This window comes from Telopea speciosissima, chromosome 3 (assembly GCF_018873765.1).
Source record: "Telopea speciosissima isolate NSW1024214 ecotype Mountain lineage chromosome 3, Tspe_v1, whole genome shotgun sequence".
Taxonomy (NCBI): Eukaryota; Viridiplantae; Streptophyta; class Magnoliopsida; order Proteales; family Proteaceae; genus Telopea; species Telopea speciosissima.
In genome coordinates, this window is record NC_057918.1 from 49,719,516 (window position 1) to 49,746,143 (window position 26,628).

A 26,628-nucleotide genomic window follows, 5' to 3' on the forward strand; every position below is an offset into this window, starting at 1 on the left:
AGTTTCTATTTACAACATTATGACTAAAATGAACAAACCCACCGATGGATGGGGTGCATGATATCCACTAAACGAGGAACATGCCGATCAAAAAGAAATGGGGCTGTTTTTTGACCAAACCCAGCACCATGTAGTGGGAGGTGGTCTTTGTTTGCAACACTCATGACTCATGTTAACAAGTTCAGATTCTAAAGATTATCAATTGAAGAAATGTTCAGTCTACAATCTTTATTTTGGACAGATGTAAAACCTAATTTTATTTAGGTCAAATCTTGATCTTATTTCGCAAAATACTTCAATTTTTTTACTATGACATATGCTCTTGGTTCAAGAACAAGAAGTATCAGAATCCAGTTCGGAGTTCAAACAAAACCTAATTGGATTTGAATATCGTTTCACCATTTTCAGATCCAGCAGCTCTCGGATTGGATTGTGATCTGGTGGGTATATAATCGACTTCAATTCGCAAGTACCAACATCTGATCCATTGTGGCACTAATTTAGTTGGACATGTGGTAAGGTTTCCATGGTTTGAAGATGGCATACCCAACAATTCAATGATCAGGTCAAACAAATAGGTTTTCAAACATGACTCTTCATCAACCCGAAAGAGGCCTTTAAGTTACTTTATACCTCTAAACACAAGTATCAAATGGAAAATATCATACAGTCATCCATAAAAGCATTTAATTAGCCCACAGAAGTTAGTTTACCTTCATTTTCAAGCAAACTTAAGCTTGTATTGCCTTTACTTGCAATACGTGACAGTGCTTACAGTTTCAAAGTAGCACGTTGGATTTGAAGCTCAACAGAACTAATTAATTGGTTTTTGATTGGGTTATATTTAAGTAATGAATCTTCTAATCAAAAACAAGAAAAAGCGTTAAACAAAACTGAAATAATGGAAATGCTTGAATGATCGAATTGATCAACCAAGCCATATATTTATAAAGTGAAAAATTACATCCTAATGACAATAATACCCCTAGCATAGCCGACTTAGCTAGGCAGTACATAAACATAAATATAAGATTGTAAAAGGACCAGAATAGCCCCACGGTATTTTGGTGTACATTATTCAACACTCCCCCTCAAGTTGGAGCAAAAATATCAGTCATGCCCTACTAGACTAAATTAGGATGAAACATCTTTCCGGACAGTCCCTTGCTGAATATATCAACAAGCTGATCAGTAGACTTCACAAAAGGAACACAAATCAACCCTTCTTCCAATTTTTCCTTGATGAAATGGCTATCCACTTCAACATGCTTGGTATGATCATGTTGTACCGGGTTATGTGCAATGCTAATTGCAGCCTTGTTGTCATAGTACAACATCATAGGGAGATAGACAGGAACCCCAAGGTCTTGTGGCAAACCTTTTAGCCAGAGCAACTCACAAATGCTTTGTGCCATAGCACAAAATTCTGCTTCAGCATTAGAACGGGCCACCACATTCTGCTTCTTGCTACGCCTAGTGACAAGATTGCTACCTACAAAAGAACAATACCCAGAGATAGACTTGCGATCCGGAGAACTAGCCCAATCAGCATCCGTGTATGCCTCTATCCGTAGGTGATCATTAAGATACAAGAGAATACCTTTCCTAGGAGTTGACTTTAAGTAGTCAAGAAAACGAAGAACAACCTTCATATGGGAAGAGTAGGGATCATGCATGAACTAACTCACAATACTCATAGCAACAGCAATGTCAAAATGTGTGTGTGAGAGATAAATCAACTTCCCTATAAGTCTTTGGTACCGGCCTTTGTTAACAGGTTCACCCTCCTTTCTTTTTAGACGAATATTAGCATCCATAGGAATATTTGAAGGGTGACACCCTAACAAACCAGTTTCAGACTTTCAGCCAATAAATCTAGGACATACTTCCTTTGGGAGAGAAACATGCCCTTAGAAGATCTGGCAACCTCAATCCCAAGAAAGTACCTCAGCTTTCTTAGATCTTTAATCTCATACTCCTGTCCAAGAAAGGTCTTTAATCGGCTAATCTCATCACCACTATTGCCAGTAACCACAATATCATCAACGTAGAAGCACAGTGAGTTTTTTACCAAACCTCTTTATAAACAGAGTGTGATCAGCATTACTCTACTTGTAGCCCATAGAAACCATAGCCTTGTGAAACCGGCCAAACCATGCTCGAGGTGAATGCTTCAGCCCATAAAGTGCACGCTTCAATTTACATACTTTGCCTTGGTTTTTATTACAAACGAACCCTGGTGGAATGTCCATATACACCTCCTCATCCAGTTCTCCATTAAGGAAAGCATTCTTCACATCCAGTTGCTATAAATCCCATCCAAGGTTGACTGCATAAAATAGCAAAACTCGAACAGCATTCAGCTTTGCAACAAGAGTAAAGATCTCCTGGTAATCAATCCTATATGTCTGAGTGAACCCCTTTGCCACGAGTCGTGCCTTATATCTATCCACAGTGCCATCCACCTTCTATTTCACTACAAACACCCACTTGCATCTAATAGTCCTTTTCCCTGGTGGAGGAACCACAAGCTCCCATGTGTCATTTTTTTTCAGGGCTTCCAATTCTTCCATCATTGATGCCTTCCACTTTCCATCTGATAAAGCTTCCTACCAATTGTTAGGAATACGAACAGAAGAAAGAGAAGAAACAAAAGCACAAAAAGATGGAGAAAGGGAGTCATAGGAAACAACATGGGATATAGGGTGCTTAGTGTAAGCCCTGACACCTTTGCGAACAGCAATAGGTAGATCAAGAGAATAAGTATTACCAGGTGGAGAAACAGGTTCTGGATCCAGGTTCAACAACTGGATGGGTACTGGTGCAATAGTGGATTGAAGCTGCTTATGTTTCCTTGTATAAGTCTGCATATTAGAATCATTAATCCTCCTCTGAAATTCACTAATGGTTTTCTGGACTGGAGTTATCTACCCCTAATAGGAATTTCAACATTATCTGTGATGGTCTCCCCCTGTGTAGGAACCTCTCCCTCTGAGTTAGAGGGAGGACTAGGAGTAGGTGGAACAGGAACAGACTCATGGTGAACATACGGAAGGGGAGGTTCTATGGTCAACACATCTTCACTAACACTCTCCCCTTGAAGAGGTGGGGACAAATAATAGAAGACAATCTCATGAAAAACAACATCCATACTTACCAGGGTACATCGAGCAGGTGGATAATAGCACTTGTACCCCTTTTGGGTAGCAGAGTAACCTAAGAAAATGTAGCGGAGACTACGAGGCTCAAGTTTACCAGAGGTCCTAGTATCCCCGGCATAACAAACGCAGCCAAACACCCTAGGGGGAACAATAAAATATGAAGAGCCATATAATAGCTCAGCAAGGGACTTGGAGCCAAGAACCGGACTAGGCAGCCTATTAATTAAATAGGCCGCAGTGAGGACAGCATCTCCCCAATAAAAAGATGGAACATGTCGAGCAAACATGAGTGCTCGAGCCACCTCCCAGAGATGGCGATTTTTCCTCTCAGCCACACCATTCTGGGCTGGATTATCAACACAGCTGGTCTGATGTAAGCCCCATGGGCAGCAAGGTATTGTTGGAACTGACCTTCCATATATTCTGTCCCATTGTCACTTTTTAAGACTTTGAGAGTGGCATTAAATTGGGTCTGGACCATCTTATGAAAATGCTGAAAACATGAAAAAACTTCATTTTTTGTGTGCATCAGATAAACCCAAGTAGATCGGGAATAATAGTCGATGAAAGTAACAAACCACCTATGATAAAAAAAAATAGAATTGCGACTAGGACCCCACACATCAGTATGAATCAATTGAAATAGGGAAGTACACCTTTATTAGAAATAGGATAAGTTGAATGTGTCTATTTAGCCAAGACACAAACCTCACAAAAAAAAATCTTCCTTATTACAATGTTTAACTAGTGCTGGAAATAAATGGGATAAAGTTCCTAAGGGGGGGTGGCCTAGTCTAGAATGCCTTGGTGTAATTCAAAGGAGAAAGAAGTAGGGTGACATAGTTGAGAAGGTAATGCTTGTGTAGCAAGATGTCCACCATCAAGTAGGTACAATCCACCATGTACTTTACCCGATCCAATCGTCTTCCTTGATTCCAGTTCCTGAAAAACACAATGAGTTGGAAAAAAAGTCACTTTGCAATTCAGATTTTTTGTAATACTACTAATAGAAAGAAGATTAGTAGTGAATGAGAGGGATCCATCAGCCACTTTGACTTTATACTTGCCTGAAGTAGGAGAATAGGTATAAAAAAGGCTAGAAAAACTTGTCATGTGACCAGTGGCACCGGAGTCTATGATCCATGGAGTAGAGACAACCTATGCACAATGACTAACAAAGGAAATACCTAAGCGGGCAAAGTGGGAACCTGATGGAGTAGAGTAACTGGCAGGAAGAGATTTAGTAGGGGCAGCGGAAGACTGTAGCATGCGCCTGAAAGCTTGTAATTCTTCCTGGGAGAGACCATTTTCAACAGTGGGGGCTGTAGCTACACTTTCAGTATGATTAGCCTTGTATTTAGTTTTACCATGACCACGTGTGGCCTCAAAATCAGCAGGCTTCCCATGTAATTTCTAGCAAGTAGCCTTGGTGTGATATGGTTTGTGGTAGTGCTCACACTTGACAGGCTCTTTTGCTGAAGCAGCCGTAGCAATACTCTCAAAGATAGTAATCGGGCTGGAACCAACAGCTTGTAAAGCTGATCTCTCAACCATAGGAGTCAACATCATATCAGTCCGATGTGTCTCTTCAGTATGAACATAAGCAAAGGCCTGCTCCAATGTTGGAAAAGGGACCCTACCAAGAACTTGCACACGAATGGGATCAAATTCAGCATTAAGACCAGCCAAAATCATAGACACGAATCTGGTCCACATATTTTCGATAGGCAGCAATGTCGGCAGCTGTAGAAGGATGGAAACGAGAGTAGTGGTCCAATTGTTGCCATAAGCTCTTGAGGGCAGCATAATACTTTGAGACAGACAACTCCTTCTGGGTAGTGGTGTGGAGTGTCTTCTGAATCTCATAAACTTGAGCATCATTACTTAACTGGCCATAAGTTTCCTTGACAGCAGTCCATATCTATGTGGCTGTTTCAAGGAGAAGATACTGACTAGAGAGATCTGGTTGCATGGAGTTTAGTACAAAAGACATAACCATCGCATCATTAGCAGTCCAACAAGCTCGAAGAGGGCCCTCATCAGGGGGCTGTATAGAGGTGCCAGTAAGATGGCCAGTAAGTCCTCTGCCAGCCACAGTTAAAGAGAGATCTGGCCCATATGAGGTAATTGGAACCATCAAGCTTAATAGCAACAGCATATGGAAGAAATTCAGTCCTAGACTGACCATCTTCTCCAGAAGTAGCAGTGGTAATATCAGATGCAGGCATGATGTATCCAGCCAAGCAAGGAACAGATCGATATGGGCAAAATTGATCAAAAAACTTGAAAATTTGAGAACTTCAAAAATCTGCAATAGATGAGGCTGAAATTGAGGTTGAGTGCACCAATAGGATAGGGGAACCAACCCTCAAAAATTTTTCTCCATCAAACAGCTGAAACCCTAAGATCGATATAGTGTCAGGGTTTTCAAAAACCTTGAAAGTTGAGATTGATGTAGGGATAATAAGGGCTGTAACTGTAGGTCTTCAATCGTAGATGATGGAACTTGATAGATGCTGTCCAGAGGCCGGCTATTGGAGCTCCAAGGTGACCAATCAATATCCCAAACTAATAGGGCTGATTTTCAAAGAGTAAAGGCAGTCCCAAAATATCACAGAAGATAGGAGGCAGCAACTATTGAGAAAAAATAATCAAATCATCAATGGTGGGGTGAGATGTAGGGCAGCATCTAGATCATAATATGATCACTTCATTAGTGCTGCCCTTGAAGGCTGGAGAGAACCAAGGAGAGAAGAAGAAGAAGAAGAACAGAGATTGAGAAAGAGAAGGAAGGGGGATGTGATGAAAATTTTGTATAACCTAGATCAGAATTGGCTCTGATGCCATGTTAAACAAAACTGAAATAATGGGAATGCTTGACTGATCGAATTGATCAACCAAGCCATATATTTATAAAGTGAAAATTTACATTCTAATGACAATAATACCCCTAGTATAGCCGACTTAGCTAGGCAGTACATAAACATAAATATACGACTGTAAAAAGACCAGAATCCCCCACGACATTCTGGTGTACATTATTCAACAAAAAGTAAACTAGAACTTAAAAGAAGGAAAGGACAACCCAGAAAGCTGACTTAAATAACCAACAAAAAATAAAACTCAATGTTTTTTAACCTCTCAGAAAAAAAAGAGGAAACGAAAGAAGGGAAATTTGTCCCTAGCTACACTGCTCATAGTATGATAAGATTAAAGCAGAAACTGAACTCAAACCAGGGTAAATCCAGTGGGATCATAGAGAAAAGTAAAAAACCAGATTAAGAGAACAGTCAAGAAATCAATTAAAATCTTTATTGGACAGAAATTAGGTCGAACGCTTAGTTTGATATGGAGAACAAAGCTGTAAGATATGATCTAGATCCAATGGACAGATTTCAAGTTATTCAGGTTTCCTACTGGAATTAGGAAATTTAAATCAAGCAAAATTGATAACAGGGATTAAGGGTTCTAAATCAGGATTCAATTAAGGCAGTAATTAGCTAGTTAAGCAAGTAATTGAGACCAGAAAAACAGTAAATAGGAATCAGATTCAGAAAAGCTGGAATTGAAGAAGCAGATTTGAAGTTGGGTTCCTGAAATCAATTTAGAAAACAGAAATTTTCAAACAGAAACTGAATCTCATAAACAGTAGCCAAATCGATGGAATGATTTAGAAAACAGAATTCAAATCAAAGCTGAACCTGAAAATAGAAAACAGTAAATCGCAAGGTATGAGAACTAGAACCTCTGACCTGAATTCAGTGGAGAATGAGAGAATGGCAATAGGAGAGCCAAACCAATCAGGAATCCACCAAAACCTTACCTGAAATCCACTGGAAGCACGCTACTGAATCCACAGCAGCACTGCTCAAGTTCTACTGAATCAACACTCTGAATGCATAGAGCAACTTCATTCATTCATCAATTCGTTTTTTAGGCTGTAGCTCCTTACATGTAGAATTTGAGGAAGACAAACTGACTCAGAAAAAAGGAAAGACTAAAGTGAATCCTGACCCTAAAAAGAAAGAAATAAAACATAGACTGACTCTCAATTTTTCTAATTAACCAGCTAAAGAAGAGTCCTAATCTGACCAAACAACTTTAAATAATAAAGGAAGACAACCAAACAAGAGTAAAAGGGTGTACCCAGTGCATGAGGCTCCCACCACTGCAGGGTCTGGGGAGGGTCATAATGTGCACAGCCTTACCCCCACTTTGAGAGAGGCTGTTTCCTGACAACCAAACAAGACTGGACTTAAATAACCTAAGCCAGCCCGACTTAAACAACTAATAACAATTAAAATTAGGAAAATAAAACCCAAAACAGAACCTAGACATGAACACTAAACATGAACAGTAGCCACTGTCTGTCATGATAACTAAATGTCTATCATGGTTGGTGACATTGCAAAACTGGCTGTGGTGGCTGTGGTGCCACAGCCAGTCTTCAAAAGCTGTTTTCTTTTCTTTCATCTGCTGGCATGACTTCAATTCTGCATCAATTCCTCCCGGCATGAGAAAACTTATCCACAAGTTTTGTAGTGGTGCAGAATCATCTTGTGCATGGCATCCTGATTCAACCAAAAACAAAATTCCAGTGGTGTGTGAATGATAGGAATAAAATCAGCAACCTAGGAAACTCTGTTTCTTCAACATCAAGAACAGCATCTGGAACATTCACAGCTGCATGCAGACTACCCTTGAAGTCTTCCTTATTCATGACCTCCTCTTCAATTATTACTCCAACCTTTGTCCTTTTTGACCTTCTCAGTGTTGTCTGCTCTCTTGGGCTCTTGCTCTAGAAGTAAAAAGAAAATTTTCCGTATTGCAAAGAACCTGATCTTGGAATGCTGATTCATCTTCAGTCTGTGGGGGAAAATGGATCTTCCCTATCGTTGATTACTTGCATCCTAGATACCTGTGGGAGTGCCTTAGTGACTATCTCCGCATGCTCCTAGAACTTCCCAAAGTTTATATTTTCAGATGTAATCCCTTTTTGCCGCTTCATAACAGTAGCATCTTTGGACAACTGACTCAACTAACTGGTTCACAGTGGCAGTAATTTCGCCAATGCAGTCCATAGCTCTGATACCAATTAATACAGAACCCAAACTCGAACTAGGGAATCCAGTGGGAGTTAGCTTGCGACAGGACCGCAGAGAAAAGAACAACCCCGATTAGGTGAACAGTCAAGAATTAAATTAAAACCAGTCTGATTAGGCAGAAATTTAGGTCAAAGGTTTTGTTTGATAAGGAGACCAAATCTGTAAAATATGACTTATAGATTCAATGGACCTATTTCAAGTTATTCAGGTTTCCTACTGAAATTAGGAAACTTGAAAACCCAGACAGAACAGCAAATTAGATAGCAGGGATTTGGGTTCTAAATCAAAATTCAATAAAGGCAGTAATTAGTTAGTCAAGCAAGTAATTAAGACCAGAACAGTAACAGGTATAAGATTCAGAAAAGCTGGAAGTTAAGAAGTAGAATTGAAGTAGGGCTCCCGAAATCGATATAGAAATGCAGTTTCCAAAAAAAAACTGAATCTAGTAAACAAGGGTTTTAGTATCCTAATGTATCCGCAAATACTAACCGATATGTATCTTATTTTTAGGGTACCGATACAATACGGCACCAATACGATACCTAAAAAAAGTATCAACTGTATAGGGTCAATACGTAACTTGACATGGTTGATACTTATTGATACATACACTTGGTACATATTTTATAAACTATATAACTCGATCAATGACTCAAAACACTTACCAAGAGTTCCTGTAAGGAATTGTAATCAATTTGTCTTGGCAAAATCAACCTGATTCCTTGTTTCTACTGACAAAAGAAACTTTAGTAATGTTGATTTCATTATCATTTGGTAATTAAACAACCTGCAACCAAGGATCGAAACCAGATTTGCACAAGAACAGTTTTCTATCAAAGCTCTGCATTTTTTGCTCAAATATTTATTTTTAGTATCGTTTTTTGCAATGGATCACTAGGCTAGTGAAAAACAACCTGAACGATTGCATCAAACTAGGTTTTCTTTTGCAATGAGGTGTGTATCTAAACCCTAAATCTTCCCAAAACTGAAAGTGACATTTTTTTTTGGTATTAGTACAATTAAGAAACTTCATCCTTTATACATAATCAATGGAATGCACTTGTCTCGTCATGCTTTGTTCTCCTCTTATACATAATATATTTTACATATTGCTTATTTATTATGTTTTATGCTTCAAAATTGTATTCTACATGTATCCTAAACATTTCCATGTGTGCCTTTAGTGTATCTTGTGTCTCTCCGATACGATAGCATACATCTCTTAAAATCACATGTCTGATACGATACTCGATACCGATACTTTAAACCTTGCTCATAAAAATAGGAAAATCGATGGAATAATTTAGCAGAATATTCAGCAACTAGGTTACTAAAAAGTATACAAATAAAAGCTGAACCTGAAACTAGAAAACAGTAAATCGCAGGGTATAGAATTAGAATCCCTGACCTGAATTAGATGGAAAATGGGAGAAAGGAGATGGGAGAGATAAACCAATCAGGAATCCACCTGATTGCAGTGTTGGAAACCACCAAAACCTTACCTAGAATCCACCAGAATCATGCTACAGAATCCACTGAGTCAACACTCATAATCCATAGAACTTGGACTGAAATTCATAGAACCAGAACAGCACAGCAGCTTCATGTATTCATCAAATTCGTTTTTGAAGCTATAGCCCCTTACATATACATGTAGAGTTTGAGTAAGAGTCCGACTCAAAAAGAAAGACTGAAGTCAATCCTGACCCAAAAGGAAAGAAATAGAACATAGTGACTAACTCTTCCAATTAACTAGCTAAGGAAGAAACCTAATCTGACTAAACCCAAACCGAGCCTGACTTAAACAAGTAATAACAATTAAAATAGGAAATAAACCCAAACAGAACCTAGAAATGAACAGTAAATGTAAACAATAGCCACTGGCTGTCATGGTGGCTCTCACGATGATGGTGACATTGCAAAAGTGGCTGTGATGACCATAATGTCAGAGTCAGTCTTCACAATCTGTTTTATTTCTTTCTTTTGATGGCATGACTTAACTTCTGCATCAAATCCACCATATTTTAAGCACAACTGGCAGGCGGGCATTTTAACAGATTGACAAATTTAAAGAATATGACAAATCTTATATCTTTCATAAGATATGAAAATCCTTGGACAAAACCCAATTCTCTTGTGGGATTGAAACCTTATTTGAGATTTGGGTAGAGAGGTGTAAATTTAAATAAAGAAGAAGAAGAAAGAAGAAGAGAGAAGAAGAGAAGAAGAGAGGAGAAGGAAGAAGAGAAACTGCACAATTGGGGTAGCAGCCGTAACTCTAACTACCCCCAAAACATAATATTAATAGGTTAAAACCAAAAAATACACAAAGACAAAACTACCCCCAAATATAGAGAAATCGTGAATAGGCTAGCGTCAGCCTATTCACGATTCCCCTTTTCTCCCCCTTACTCCTAACACTCCCCCTCAAGCTAGAGCATAGATGTTAATCATGCCCAGCTTGGTACAAATGTAATTCACTCTCATACTTCCCAAAGACTTGGTGAACAAGTCAGCAAGTTGCTCCCCAGTGCGAATATGGCGAGGGGAAATAATCTCTTGCTGCAGCTTCTCATGAACAAAATGACAATCGACCTCATTGTGTTTCGTTCTCTCATGAAACACCGGATTCTCAGAAATATGAATGGTAGCCTGACTGTCACACCACAACAGCATAGGAGAATCATCACCAAATCCAAGTTCAGTCATCAACTGTTTAATCCACATTAGTTCACAAGTGCCATGAGCCATGGCCTGATACTCAGACTCTGCACTAGACCGAGCTACTACAGTCTGTTTCTTGCTCTTCCATGAAACTAAGTTCCCTCCAACAAAGACACAGTAGCCTGAAGTAGACTTTCGATCAATAGGAGATCCTGCCCAATCCGCATCAGTAAACCCTTCAATCCTTCTATGACCATGATTAGAATACAAGAGACCACGCCCTGGATCCTTCTTAACATATCGTAACACCCTTATAACTGCCACCCAATGAGCTGTCCTAGGGGAGGACATAAATTGACTCAGCACACTGTAAGAGAAAGAGATGTCAGGTCTAGTCACAGTCAAATAGTTGAATTTCCCAACAAGCCTTCAATACTTTTCTGGATCATCTAGAACATCCCCATCCTCTACCATGAGTTTCACATTTGGATCCATCGGAGTATCCAAAGGCCTAGATCCCAGTAACCCTGTCTCTGAGAGTAAATCAAGCACATATTTTCGCTGTGAGAGCGAAATACCTTTCCTTGATTGAGCTACCTCAATGCCCAAGAAGTACTTCAGCCGTCCCCGGTCCTTAGTCTGGAATTGTTGTCCCAAATATGACTTCAAGCTCTCAATACCTGAAGAGTCATTCCCTGTAATAAAAATATCATCTACATAAACCACCAAAAATATCTTCCCTGCATCTGACTGCTTGAAAAACACTGAGTGATCACTCTCAGACCGAGTCAAACCAAACTCCAGCACAACATCTGTAAAGCGGCCAAACCAAGCTCGCGGTGACTGTTTCAGCCCATACAAAGATTTCCTCAGCTTACACACCTTACCAGACTCCCCCTGAGCAACAAAACCAGGAGGTTGCTCCATATACACCTCCTCAAGGAGGTCCCCATGCAAGAACGCATTCTGGACGTCTAGCTGAAATAACGGCCAGTGATGAATAGCAGCCAAAGAAATCAAAATGCAGACAGAAGTAAGCTTTGCAATTGGAGAGAAAGTATCCAAATAGTCTACACCATATACTTGGGCATAGCCCTTAGCAACAAGACGGGCCTTCAACCGAGCCACAGACCCATCTGGATTAACCTCCACCACAAATATCCAACGACAACCAATAGCAGACTTACCAGATGGTAAAGAAACAAGATCCCATGTCTGATTATCCTTCAGAGCGGATAACTCCTCAGTCATGGCAGCCCTCCACCCAGGGTGAGCCAAGGCCTCTACCAGCGACTTAGGAATAGGATAACTGTCAAGAGTAGACCAACAAGCAACAAAAGAAGAGGACAAACGAGCATAGGAAACAAAACGATCAATAGGGTGTTGGGTACAACTACGTACCCCCTTACGGGTAGCAATAGGAACATCAAGATCAGAAATAGGAGGTACAGTAACAGAGGAGGAAGTACCTGAAGTGGGATCTGAAGGTGAGGATAACGTAGTAGATGGTGCTGCCTGGGTACTGTATCTCTCCATAGGTGTAATGCGATGTGTCGATGCATCAGGCGGGCGACGACGAAAAACAGCCAGTGGTTTTGTTGGAGGTGACACCGGAGGCACAGGATCCTGTACAGGAGAACAAGTATCGACAACATAAAGAGGGAGATCATCATCCATCTCTGAAGTAGGCAGCGAGGATGCAACAAATGGAGTAGATTCAAAGAAGGAGACATCTACGTTAACAAAGTACTTTCGCAAATCAAAAGAATAACACCGGTAACCCTTTTGGGTTTTAGAATACCCCACGAAAAGACATTTAAGAGCTTTAGGATCCAACTTAGAGCGACTAGGACAATGATCCCGAATAAAACAAACACACCCAAAAACACGAGGTGGTAAGACAAACAACGGATGGGAAGGGAACAACAAAAAGTATGGAATGCCACCACCCAAAACAGAAGAAGGCATGCGGTTAATAAGGTAACACGCAGTCAAAACAGCATCAGCCCAAAAAACCTTAACCACTTTCATCTCAAATAAAAGAGATTGAGTAACTTCCATCAAATGTCTGTTCTTCCTCTTGGCTACACCATTTTGTTGAGGTGTATCCGCACAAGAGGACTGATGAATGATCCCATGTTGAACCATAAACTCATTAAAGGGAGCAGAAAAATATTCTTTTGCATTGTCACTTCGAAGAACTTTCAAGTAGTAAATTGATTCTGAATTTCAAGCACAAAAGTACAGAAAATGGAAAATAATTCAGAACGATCCTTAATTAAATAAATCCAGGTAACTCTAGAAAAGTCATCTACAAAAGTGACAAAGTAACGAAAACCCAACATAGAAGTAACAGGACACGGACCCCACACATCAAAATGAACTAAAGAAAAGGGTTGGACAGCCCTGTTACTGACTCGAGGGGGATAACTCACACGGTGAAGTTTCCCAAACTGACAAGACTCACACTGCAAACTAGATAAGGACTGAAACCGACTATCTAAAATCTTCAAACTCTGCAATGAAGGATGACCCAAACGACAATGAATCTGATGAGGAAGTGCCACACTCGAACATGCCACAATGGATGCGTCGTCAAGCAGATACAGCTCCCCAGATACGCTACCTCTACCAATCGTCTTCCTTGACTGGAGATCCTGAAACTCACAATAATCAGGAAAAAAGGTAACCGAACAATTGTTAGCTTTGGTAAATTTGCGAACAGATAATATATTGAAAGGAAATTTGGGGCAAGTAAGAAACGGAAGACAACGACAAAGAGGGGGTAACATGCACAGTGCCTGTACCCCGAACCTTAGCAAGAGACCCATCGGCTAACACAACATTGGAAGAAGATTCATGAAATGAAGAAAAATACCTGATGCTCCAGTCATATGGTCCGAAGCACCCGAATCAATGATCCAAGGACAAGAAGTAGATGATAGGCATGCAATAGCATTACCTGGCTGAACTAGAGTAGCAGTGGAGAACTGAGATGACTGAGAATTCTGAAATTAAGTAAATCGCTCATAGTCTTCATCAGACATAGTCACTGTTTTACCCTCAGGCTTAGAAGGAGGGGTAACCACCGGATCACTGCTGGCTGAATTTGCAAACTAAGGTGGTTTACCATGAAGCTTCCAACAAAAGCGCTGAATGTGACCAGCTTTGCCACAATGATGACAAGTGCGCACCTGTCCTGAAGTCTCTGAAGTACCAGGTGTGGGTGCTTTAGTGTTCCCTAACCCACGACCACGGCCACCACCACTGCTGCCCGTACCTGTCCCACCACTGGACCCACGGTTGGGAAAGGCTGCAAGGGCTGAACTCTCATTACCATGAGAGGAATCTTGGCTGTTCTCACGAGAAACCCGTAAAAGTCTTCAAAAAGCTTCTGAAAGTGTAGTGACTTTATCCCCACCGAGGATTTGAGACCGTACTGGCTCAAATTCTTTTCGAAGTCCACCCAAAAATACCATAACAGCCAGCTGCTCTCGTTGTTGCTGCATTTCTTTCACATCAGATGTGATAGGAAGAATAGAATTCAGCTCCTCATATAGTCGCTTGAATTCAGCAAAATATTGGGTTACAGTCAGAGTCTTTTGATCCACTTTATAAAAAGCCTGGGATAGGTCATAAATCCGAGACAAGTTGTCCTTCCCAGAATAGAGGACATTCAAGTAGTCCCATAACTCCTTTACTGTGTCAATGTGAGTAACCAGGTCTGCAATCTGATTATCCATTGAGTTCAACATCTGACTCAATATTCTTGCATCCACCGTATCCCATGTCGCATCTCCTTCAGGCTTTGGCTTTGTGAGATGATCCTGTTGATCACGCCCCGTCAAGGCCAATCGAACCACCTTTTTCCATTGCTGAAAATTAGAAATCCCTTCAAGTTTCCTTTCGGTAATACGATGAGAACAGGAGGACAACTCAATCACAGTGGTCTTTGCATCACCCATGCTTCACTACACAAGTTAAATCTTCACAGAGAAGTCCCGGACAGATTGAAATAAATGGACAGCAATCACTTCTGAAATTATGGATAGCAAATACTTCTGAAATTATGGACAGCAAACACTTCCGAAATTATAAACAGGGCAGCCACACTCAACAGACACGAGCCAGCAGCAAGTAATAACCAACCTCCAGTCAAGAAACTCACAAAACCAGAATCGATCTCACCCTTGGCACATACCAAAAATAAAACCACAAAACCGAGACCAAAACAGTCTTCACTTCATCCAATTCCTTCAAACACACCCACAAACAAGAGAAAGAAAAAGACCTAGTTCTTAATTTATGCCATGAACTAGTCTTCAAATAGTCCCAAAAAAATACAGCATAGGGTGCTGCACCCCTTCAACAGAAAAATAAGAGAAGCCGAGAGTCCTTCAAATCTTCAAAACTTGTCAATCTTCAATTGTAGGCTGTAGGAAGGAGACAAGGAGATTCACGAATGCTGTCGCAGTGTCTATCCTTGCTCTGATACCATGTAAATTTAAATAAAGAAGAAGAAAGAAGAAGAGAGAAGAAGAGAAGAAGAGAAACTGCACAATTGGGGTTGTAGCCGTAACTCTAACTACCCCCAAAACATAATATTAATAAGTTAAAACCAAAAAATACACAAAGACAAAACTACCCCCAAATATAGAGAAATCGTGAATAGGCTAGCATCAGCCTATTCACGATTCCCCTTTTCTCCCCCTTACTCCTAACAAGAGGAAAGGAGTCTTGATGAGGGAAACTCCATCTAGCAAGAAAAAAGTGATTAAGACTGAATCAGGATTGTCTGGATACAGGCAAACAACTGCAAACAATATAGAGAATCACGTGAACAAGGAAACATGTGGGACAAGGAGCTAGCAATCATGTAGCAACTCTAAAGCAACAGACTAAAATAATACATTATTCATGTGGATTGTGTGTGTGTCGTCTGTGGGTGTGTTTTAGAGAGAGAAAGAGGCAATTAAAATATCAATTTTCCACTCGATGGATCAAATCTACTGAGATAATCAAAAAGTTCATATTGGAACTCATAGAATAGTTCTTTCCTGCGCTCCTTTATCCAGAAGAGAGAAATTATTGTAAAATTATAACGAAACCCCACAATTAACAAAGATGCATACCGTAATAAGCTTTCCAGCATTCTCTGGTCTCTTTCCAATTTTCATAGCAGCAGCAGCAGCAGCTCCAGAAGAAATCCCTACCTATATAAAACACAGGAAAAGAGAAATGGAAGTTATGGGAAATTTCAAATATATGCAATAAAAAAATAAATGATCAAAATAAAAACCCCTACTTCCGACCAAATAGGTAGTCAGGTCCACAGTTTGAGTAATTCACTGGCACACTGGATATGTAAGGATGTGCAGATTGAGGTTCAGTATATTTATACTGATACTAGTAAACTAGGTACACTTGGATTAGATTAGGTTTATGTTGTCCATTAACCTACTTCATTAGTTTGCAAAGAGTTGACACAGATACAACTGATCATCCAGAGGAAATTTTTCATAGTTGGAGTTACTTGACTGTTGAAATCAGTAAACCATTCTTAAGTTCAAATATGTGCAGGTGAATATACGAAAATAATGCAGTAGCACGTGGAGTATCAGAATTTAACATCAATGGGTTCCACTCCCATGTTAAGTATCTGCAGGTCCAAAACCAATACAACAAGGTGATCTCAAACTATTCTCTAGGACCATGTCATTTGAAGTCTCAGACACAATATGTTCCCTATTAGATGAAGGTATTACTTTGGATTAAGTTTAATATTAGAAATGGCATTGCTGCAATGGTCTAGATTGAGAAACATTTATGCCATTTATATGATTAGGTAAACACCAACCATCCAGCACAAGGAATCAGATACAGACAAACTATGTTTGAATGATCCATTTTCTTACACGTAAAAACATTGAAAATATTGCTTAAATTTCCATAAGACTTACATCAACAAAACCCAGATAGTTTGGAATTGACATAGGCTCCGTCTGGCTAGAAGGGAATGGAAGGGAAGGAAAATGAAATTACAAAAAAGAAAAATAGAAAATTTATCGTCATTACTAACAATGATCGTGTGACCAATTCAAAAACTCATGAGAGTGTCACAGTGCATGAGGCTCCAGCTACTGCAGGTTCTGGGAGGGGCAACTGTATGCAGCCTAACCCCCTGCTTCTTAGGAGAGGCTGAATCCAGTAATTAAATTGTACTTCACTTTTCAACCAAATTCCTTGGATTCGAATAGGAAAATAAATAATTCACTTTAAAAGTTTAATTACCATCTTTGGTAAGATCTTTAATTACACATTGAATAAACCAAAAAAGTTTTCATTTTTTAATTAATTTAAATTTCCTTCATTTCCCGTTTAGATCAACTAAATAGGCAAACAAATTCCTCTAGAACCAAATGTGCTACCACAAAGACCCAGAAACTAAAGGAAAGTTTGAATTTACTGCATGAAAAATGTCACTTTTGTTTCGGTTGAAATATTTAGAGAACCCAATCAGAGATGTTTTAGTGCACGCTTTCCTTCCTCTGATTTTAAACAAACTCAGAACGTTAGCAAACACTTACCAACAAGCCTTCCTGGAGTGCTAACTGCTTTGCAGTTTCCACAGCTTCATCACTTGATATCTGTTGAATACAGTACACACAATAGAAATGATATTCCAGTAAACAGCACACCCAACTATCTCAAAGGCAGCAAATAGTAGTAAGCAAGAACAATCCCAATATCATTAACAGCTAGATCAGTAATGAAAATAATAATAGCTAACGAGGAAAAAATGTCTCTTTGCCTGCCAGACAAGAAAAAAATTTCAACCTGATGGCTATTTTCCAAAACATGGAAGCTGATTTGGTTGTTCTGACAGCTCGAACTGTAGTAACCAGATTCCAAATCCTAATAGAATTTGGAATAGGAAATCCTACTTTGACAAGGATAGCAACTATATGCATACATAAAGATGCAATCGGATAACAGAAATTGAAGTATGAACCTTCATTCAAAAAGTAAAAAAAAAAAAATGATACATCTGTTGAAAAAACAAAATCAGACAGGAATTTAGCAGAAAACTCAAAATAAAAAAAGAATCAGAATTCAAGATAGGGTCTTTGAATAGAAAATTCAATATCTCAAAAGCTGCTAATAAGATTGACCTGGAATAAAAAAACTGGAATTGGTCAATCGGACAATGCCGCTCAACCAAGATTAAAATATCAACTGTTTAGTAGGGTGCCATTTGTGTTAATAGAATTCTGGTTAGATTTCAATAATTGATTTGTAGAGAGTATTAAAACAGATTATTGGACTCTTACAGACAATGGGAACTAAAAACATGGAGAATCAACTTGCAGAACCTCAGATAGTCAGATGAAAAGAACTAGATAAAACTTGAAAGAAAACAACAATTTCAGACCACTAAAAAGGTTGCATAGAATTGAAACCAGTCTTATTGTTGCTGCGGAAATTGCATCTGACTTTTCTAAGATGGATGCTGATACTTGAAAGATAGAACTGAAAGGAGAGAAAAATAGGACTAGGAATCCACCGAATCAGACTAAGGTATCCACCTTAATTGGGAGAGAAATCCATCTCTAGCACCAGGAATCCACATGCAAATATAGAAAACCAGAAACTTTATTTCTTCAATAGAAAATTCCAGGCCTCAATGGCTGGAAACATTGTTATTCATATACTAAAAACTAAAAGTTCTCCTAGGACTAGGAAAACTCCAATCCTATTACAACTCTTAATTGACAAACCAAAGTCCTACAACAAAAAGAACTTCTAAATTTAATAGCCAATGGTATTCAATGGCTTAAGCAAAAGCGTACTTTTCCTTCATATGCCTCCCACATGACAATGTGAAGGGGCCTACTGCAGCAATTTGATTGATAGGTTATCTTCTAGATAGGCCACATTACAAATTTAATACTCATCTAGAGCCCACCATATTGGACTCATCCCCTTGTGATTTGGCAGGTTCAATTTTTTTCAAAAAAATTCACTTATGAACCAGTTTTCAAACATTTATTTTGACACCTGGAGAAGTCCAATTGGGCTTAATCTTGGAATTAACAAGAACAATCTTTGAAAAGATTGAGCGCCAGCTAAACTGCCACATGACAGATATACTCGCAGAACAAGGAATGGTTTCCATCTCTGCCATAATGATGATGATGATGAAAATAACAATAAGGATAATAACGAAGGATAGACTGCATGCAGGAATTGGTTCCAACACTGGGTCATAGTTTTAAAACTCATTTCGGTAGGCCATTTTTGTCAGACTGAAATTAGTGAAATGCACCGAAATTGGAAAAAATTTGCCGAAACAGTGCATTTTTTGGCAGACTGTTTCGGGGGGCAAATGGCCAAAATGGCCAAATTTCAACCAAAATGAGCGAAATGACAGAAATTTCAACAGAAATGAGCAAAATTTCGGTGAAACAGTGCTGATTCTGGGTTTCACCTCCTGTTTTGTTTCGGACACGTCGAAATTAGCAAAATTTTGGCGAGTTTTTGAACTATCCACTAGGCGTATCAATACCCTTTTCCCAAAGCTGGTCTTTTTAATTAGAAGATTTATTCTCTTAGGATTAGTTTGGGATGTGATTTTACTTCTTTCCTAGTTTATCTATTAGGATCATAGTTGTCAAGGCGGCAACGCGACCTAAGGCAGTGGAGGGGTGTCTAAGCGCTTAGGCGACAAGGCGCCCGCCTAGGCAGTGCCTAGGTGCCCAAGTGTTATTTTTTATTTCCCCTCTTTTCTAACATTATGTAGTATGCTACAATATGTACCTTATATCATCAAAAATCAACAATAAGCCACATCAAGTCATAAAAAATCAATATTAAGCAACATCAAGTCATCAAAAATCAATATTAAGTCACATTAAGTAATTAAAATCAATATTATGCCACATAAAGTCATCAAAAATCAACATAGAACTAGAAGACAGCAGAACTGAAGAAGCAAGCTATAGGAAGTTTGAAATGATTAAAACATACATTTGGTTTATACTATTCTTAGAAAATATGATCTAATCAATAAGTAATTAAACTGCTCTCAATTTAGAGAAATGTTCTTGTTCTCTAAGAAGTTTGACTGATCAAATGATTTTATTTTTACATGAGACTTTTTGTATTAGGTAGAACACAAAACCAGTTTTCCAACAAATCCAAGATTGTTTAAATCTGATATATATTGAAGGAGTTATGTTCCGGTCAAACCTTATTTAGTATGCGTGAATGCTGTCAAAATCACTCTGAATGAAAAAAAAATTTTGAATATCAAAACAAATGAATATTTTACCGTACTTTGAGTTTTTAGCAATGTTTTATCATATTAAGATTCATGAAATTTTTAGATTTGAGAAAAAACTCAGCATTAGAAAGTTGAAAATTCCACTACCGCCAAAAATCCAGTTTTTGTTCTTGAACTGGGGGGTTGACTTTTTATCCTTTTGGAATTTTATTTTTTAACTATTTTTATTGGATTCAAATAGGGAAGTGTTTGCTTATTTATGAATAATATCTTAATTAAATGAAATACAAATATAAAAACATTTACTTAAATGATATCAGGTATAAATAAGTGCCACACCCTAGTCCGATGCCAATTAAACCAGTGCAAGGCGCCTTGCACTATGGCGGCAGTTGCCAAGGCTCCTAGAGATTCTCTTGGACGCCTTGCCGACACCTTGACAACTATTATTAGGATAGGATTTTTTTTTTCTCTTACTTCACAAAAGCATGTAAGGCAGCGGCCAAATCAGTTATTGATGAATGATTAAAAAAAAAATTATTTCTTGGACTCTTCTCCAACGTCTCCCTCTCGCATCGTGGTTCTCCTCCCCATCTTGGAGCACTCTCTTCTTCTCCTTCTCTCTCTATCTTTCGTGGTGCTAAATGTAAGTTCGAACTCTCCTTTCTCTCTCATTACTTTCTTCTATCTTCTTCTACTTCTACTTCTTTTCTTTTTCTTCCACTTAATGTAGTCTTAGATAGACAAAGGGTCTACTAGGAGCCAAGTAAACCAGGACCTGCTGGCCGATTGGGCAGATTTGACGATTTAGGTCAAATTATAGGGTTAGGTTTAAGGTAATGGATGTAATTCTTATATGGTAATGTTAGGCAGGTTTAGAGGAAGCTAACAGTGAAGATTTGAATGATGTCTGAATGAAAAATTAAGAATCAGAAAATTAGGATTAGGGTTTCGGATTTTGGGAAATAGGAAAATAAGTAAAACTAAGGTTTAGGATAGGAATTTGAGAATGAGTTTTGGGTCGAGTGTTAGGAGCAGTAAGGGGGTGGTTCATTTTGATATGCGCAGATTTGGATGGCTAGATAGGTCTAGATGAGTTTTAGTGTTTTAATGGAGATGAGGGGGAATTAGGGTTTAGTTGATGGTTTGGGGTAGAAACTAGGATCAAGTGTAGGTAAGATTGTGAAGGTACTGTGGTTGAAACTTGAGTGTAAACTGATGGGGAATTGGTCTGAACAGGAATTTTAGGGTTTAATGGAGCTAGGGTTTAATGGGGATTGATAGGGATAGGTAGGGCTTAGGTTGGAGGATTAGAAGAAGAAGGATGAATGCTGTAACAGTAAACTACTTACTTGAAACTGATCCTCAATGCCAACAGCAGCTTGAAGAAGATAGGGTCTCCCGATCTACAAGATGCAAGGAGATGAAAAGAGGATCCTCCCGGTCTACCAGATGCAAGGAGTCGATTGGAGATCCACCAATCCTTTCACCTTGATATTACTCACAAGGTCACTCTCAAAGGAGCAAGGCAGCAGCAACAATGGCAACAAGCATAAACGAGTTTTTTAAAGTCTGGATTGTGGGGGAGCCTCCCACAATTTATGTATTTATAATATGGCCATAGGCCCAAATCCTAATACAAATCTAAATCAATACAACAACAACAAACTCAGCCTTATCCCAACTTAATGGGGTCGGCTACATGGATCCAAACACAACAAGGAAAACTGAGTTCTAGCAACAAAAAAAAACGAGAGAGAGAAATGGGAAATGCCAAATGAAAGATGCAATATGCTCGATGAAAGACGGTAAGAGGGAAGAAGCCCAACCCAACACGACAGGAGAATCTCAGCTAAATGGGGTCTGCAACACGGATCCTTGCCCTCCAATAGGCCCTATCCGAAGTCATACTTGGAACAAGACCTGGGCTATGCATGTCCTTCCTCACCACTTCTCCTATGGTCATTTTAGGCCTGCCCCTAGCTCTTTTAGCTCCATCAATCGGGATCATATCACTCCTCCTTACTGGGGCATCCCTAGGCCTCCGTTGAATATGACCATACCACCTTAAACGACTCTCTCGAAGCTAGTCACTAATGGGGGCAACTCCCACGTCCGCTCTAATACGTTCATTTCGTACTTTATCCTTCCTTGTTTTTCCATACATCCATCTTAACATCCTCATCTTTGCTACACAAAGCTTATCAATATGACACTTCTTAACTGCCAAGCATTCTGCCCCATACATCATAGCCGGTCGTACAACAGTCCTATAGAACTTTCCTTTAAGTTTTAAAGGAATACGTCGGTCACACAACACTCCCGATGCACCTCTCCACTTCATCCATCCCACTTTAATTCTCTATGAGACATCATCCTCTATGCCACCTTCTTTACTTATGATTGACCCCAAATATCTAAAATAGTCACTTTGTGGTATCTCTCTATCCTCAATTCGCACCATATCAGTATCCATCACGGTGTGACTAAAATTACACAACATATACTCCGTCTTTGTTCTACTAATCTTAAATCCTCTTGTTTCCAAGGTTGACCTCCAAAGCTCTAACTTAGAGTTAATCCCTTCTTTTGTCTCATCCACCAAAACGATATCATCAGTGAAGAACATACACCACAAATCTAAATCACTCCCCTTCTAAAATCGTGGAGGGGGTGTGACACTTAATTTAAAAGCTAAAACTTAAAAAATTCCCTATCTACCAATAGGAAATAAAAACCTAACAGCCAATAGGATTAATTCACTTAAATTGAACCATGGTCTGAACCGGTTCAATTTAAGTTTACAATTAAACTGAAAAAAATTATGGGAAATAACTAAGGCTCCAACTACTGGGCCCTAATCTTAGGGCTGCTTCTTCTTGCAGATGCTTGGATCTGCATCACCACTTATTGCTGTCCATGAATTTCCCATCCCCATCGAATTCAGATTTGTTTCCCCTACCCCTGTTTTATGGTTTATGTTACCCTGTTTTGAGAATTCTTTGCATTGAATCTCTTGCTGTTTCTATATTTATTGGCTGCATATTTAAGACCTAACATGGCTTCTATTATTCTCGGAATTGTGAAAGAACTTGCACTCGATTTGGTATTATGCTGCCCATGTTCCCCATCCCTATATCTCCCTAGTGATGTCTTGTTGACTTGTTGCATTTTGGCTCGGATTTTTATTGTTCATGGCTGCAATAATATTCTGTTTAGTCTTTATCTTATATGTTGTTGCTAGTCCATGTTTACAGCCCCTCCCTAAGGTTTATACTTGCTAGCATAGCCTACCCAACCAGCCCTTGTAGGAACCCTAGTCTCTAGGTTTTCCCCTACAACACAGAGGGTTTGGGTCGAGGGAAATTTGCCACAACAAAAATTTGATATTGTTGCCATATTGTATTTTTGCTATACACTTTCCACATGTTTTGGTGATGATCCAAACATGTTCATGATGGTTTTGGGAATACTAACTCCATTTGTTCAATGTGCTTAAGTGATTCTGACATGCTCATACTAGATCAGATTAAATTACATCAAAAATCAAGCAGAGCTCAAAGGATATCAAGCAAGTCACTCCAAAGATCAAGCTGAGGCCGAAGCATGTTGAAGCCTTGATCAACTTATTGGAAGCTTCACCAAGTCACTCATGGCAAGTCAAAGTGTTGAAGAATTTCAAGACTTGGAAGCAAGCTGAGAGCCAAAGATTGAAGACAATCTGATGTATCTAGGTTGTATGCCAAAAAGTACAGCCGCAAGTGTAGGGATTCCCCTACACCAGAAGCACCGTAGATATAGGGATAGGTGTAGGGATTACTGTACACCAGCAGTAAAATCGTGGGCTGATGTTTATTTTCTAGTTAGGTTTTTTTTATTATGTTTTTGAAATTAGTTTCCTGGCTATGTTTGAGTTGTACTACTAATTGGGAATCCTAGTTAAACTTTACTTTCTATTTTTGTCTCAGCCATTAGGCTATATATACATGTAATTCAGCTCTTGAGAGCTCCCACAATTTGAATGAATAGAGAAGTTGCTTATGCAATGTTGAAATCCTGAGATAGGATAGGTGAGAGGCCTAGGGTGAGATACCCATTCCCTTCCATCAATCTCAAGGTTTTAGGGTTTTCAACCCTTGAAACTTCTCTGGCCGATCTCAAGAAGCTCTTCAAGATTGCTGGAATTTCTCTGCCAGTTGTTAGCATCATTCCCCTGGGCTGCTGGGCATTCTTATTAATGTTCAAGTGGCTGCCAAGTCCCAGATCATTCATTACAGCAGGGGCCAATCCTCCATCATCGAATTTGGGAGAAGCCTCGGGTTTCAAAACCCTAAAAGGCTGATCGATCTCTTTTTCTCTGTTCTGATCGAGCTCTTCTATTTGGGGTTTCATACTACATCTAAGAAGATTATTAATCCTATTCGCAGCTTCAACAGGTTACCAATTTGAGATCCCATTGTTCCCTTTCTTGTTCACTGGTGGTTACCAATTTGATCCTACCTGGGATTAGACCTATTCAGGTTCTAGTCTTACATTACAATAAAAAACAAGCTTAGACACAGAATTTAGCTTGTCATTTGTAACATGTTGTATCAGATCCTATGTAAGTGATTCCACTAGCCTAGAAGCACTTTAAAAAGAACATCTAGTCATCCAATTATCTATGGAGGTCAACCAATCTCATTTGGGATACATTGACCATCTCTAGTGACTAAAAATACAGGGCAACGACAGGTGATCAAAAGCAGTCGACCGACGATATGGATGAAACCAGCCTAAGGCAGTGTCTTGCAAGCACGGTCAACCGGAGACTTGGTCAAGAGCAGAAATTGCTATGCGATCAACCAAATCTCAGAACCGGTCATCCAACTAACTGGCAGAGAGCCAAACATTGCAGAAACTTGTCAGGCAATCGACCGGCTGAAAGAAGCGGTTGACCAGACAAAGAACCATTTGATTCTAACGGCTAGTCAGGTGATCAACAGATCTGACCAACGGTTGACCGGCAGAGTTCTAACAGATAGAAAACGGCTAGTTTTGGACTGTTAGGATTTAATGATTTATCCTATAAATAGGATCTCTTGAGTCTTGCCCTTCCCTAAAAGAGAGCAATAAGATCATAAATTTAAGTATTTATTTTGTTGGGCTTATAGCTTGATGGAATCACATTAGGCTCTACAATTGTATATACACCCTATTTAGAGGGTGTATCATTGTGCCTTATTATATCTGCCTAGTTAGAAGCTTTATCCTTGAGTTACAAAACTCAAGTCAACTCTAGCGAGAGTTAGGTTGTGGGACAAAGAGTCTCCACAATGAGTAGGATGTGACCCCACCTGGAAAGGAATTGGTTTGATCCAACAGGAAACAGGATGGAGAGAGGTTTGATTCCCACCTTGAAGAAGAATTGTTTAAAGGTTTGACTGTCACATGGAAAGACAACCTTGTTTAGAGGAAATCCAATAGTGAGGAGCTCTTGGTAGTGGACGTAGAGACAGTTTGGGCCTGAACCACTATAAATCTGTGTGTTTTACCATCTTTCTCTATCTCTCTCATCTCTTAATTATCATCCCTCTTTAGTGACTAAAAACAGAGGCGGACAACCAGCCATCGGAAGCAATCAACTGGAAATATGGATGAAACCAGCCTACGACAATGTTCGACAAAGGAGGTCAACCAGACATCAAAAGTGATCAACTAGAGACTTGGTTGAGAGAAAAAATTTCCAGGCGATCAACTGGATCTCAAAACGTGTCGTCCAGCCAACTGGAGGAGAGCCAAGCATTACAGAAACATGTCACGCAATTGACCGGGCAAAGAACCGCTGGATTCTAATTGCTAATCAAGCAGTCGATCGGAAGAGCTGTAAGTCATGATCTTAAAGCTTGTTTATACTAAGTATACCATCAGTGAGAACTTCTGTATCAGAACTGTATGAAATAATAGTGTGTTAAAAATCAAGGCGCGGCTGGTTTTCTACAGTTAGAATTTTTCCTATAAACAAGAACTCTTGCCCTTCCCTATAAAAAAGATCAATAGAGACCAATAATGTTGAGTACAGCTTGCATTGCGCTGTTATTGTCATTGTTGTCAACATAGTCACCCAGGAATATCAGTAGAGTGGTGAGCTTGTGTTGGTATTCTCGATGGTCAACTCAACATGCAGGCATATGGATGGTCAGTATGAAGATGAGCAGAGTTAGCTCAGTTGGAAGCCTCTTGAAGTATTGGTTGACTAGCGTCGGGACTGACAGTTGGCCATTATCTGTTGGAGGCTACAATGAGCAGCTAGCTTATGGATTGACATGGCCGACATTACTGGACAGTAGGAGTTGGCAGATAGTTTCGATAGCTGGACAGATGGTTTGGCATGGTGAGCGGTCTTCAGAGTTGAGTTGGCAGTTGAGAAATTATA

General features: G+C 39.4%; 1 protein-coding gene across 1 annotated transcript in view; it reads right to left on the reverse strand.

Moving 5' to 3' along the window:
* The window catches only part of LOC122655758 (cysteine synthase, chloroplastic/chromoplastic-like), a 62,911-nt gene that overhangs the window by 6,128 nt on the left and 30,155 nt on the right, over positions 1-26,628 (reverse strand). Inside the window, exons 8-9 of the mRNA XM_043850076.1 lie at positions 17,518-17,577; positions 16,063-16,143 (exon numbers count right to left, since the gene is read on the reverse strand). Of these exons, the coding sequence (XP_043706011.1) occupies positions 16,063-16,143; positions 17,518-17,577 (141 nt within the window). The remainder of the gene's footprint in view (positions 1-16,062; positions 16,144-17,517; positions 17,578-26,628) is intronic.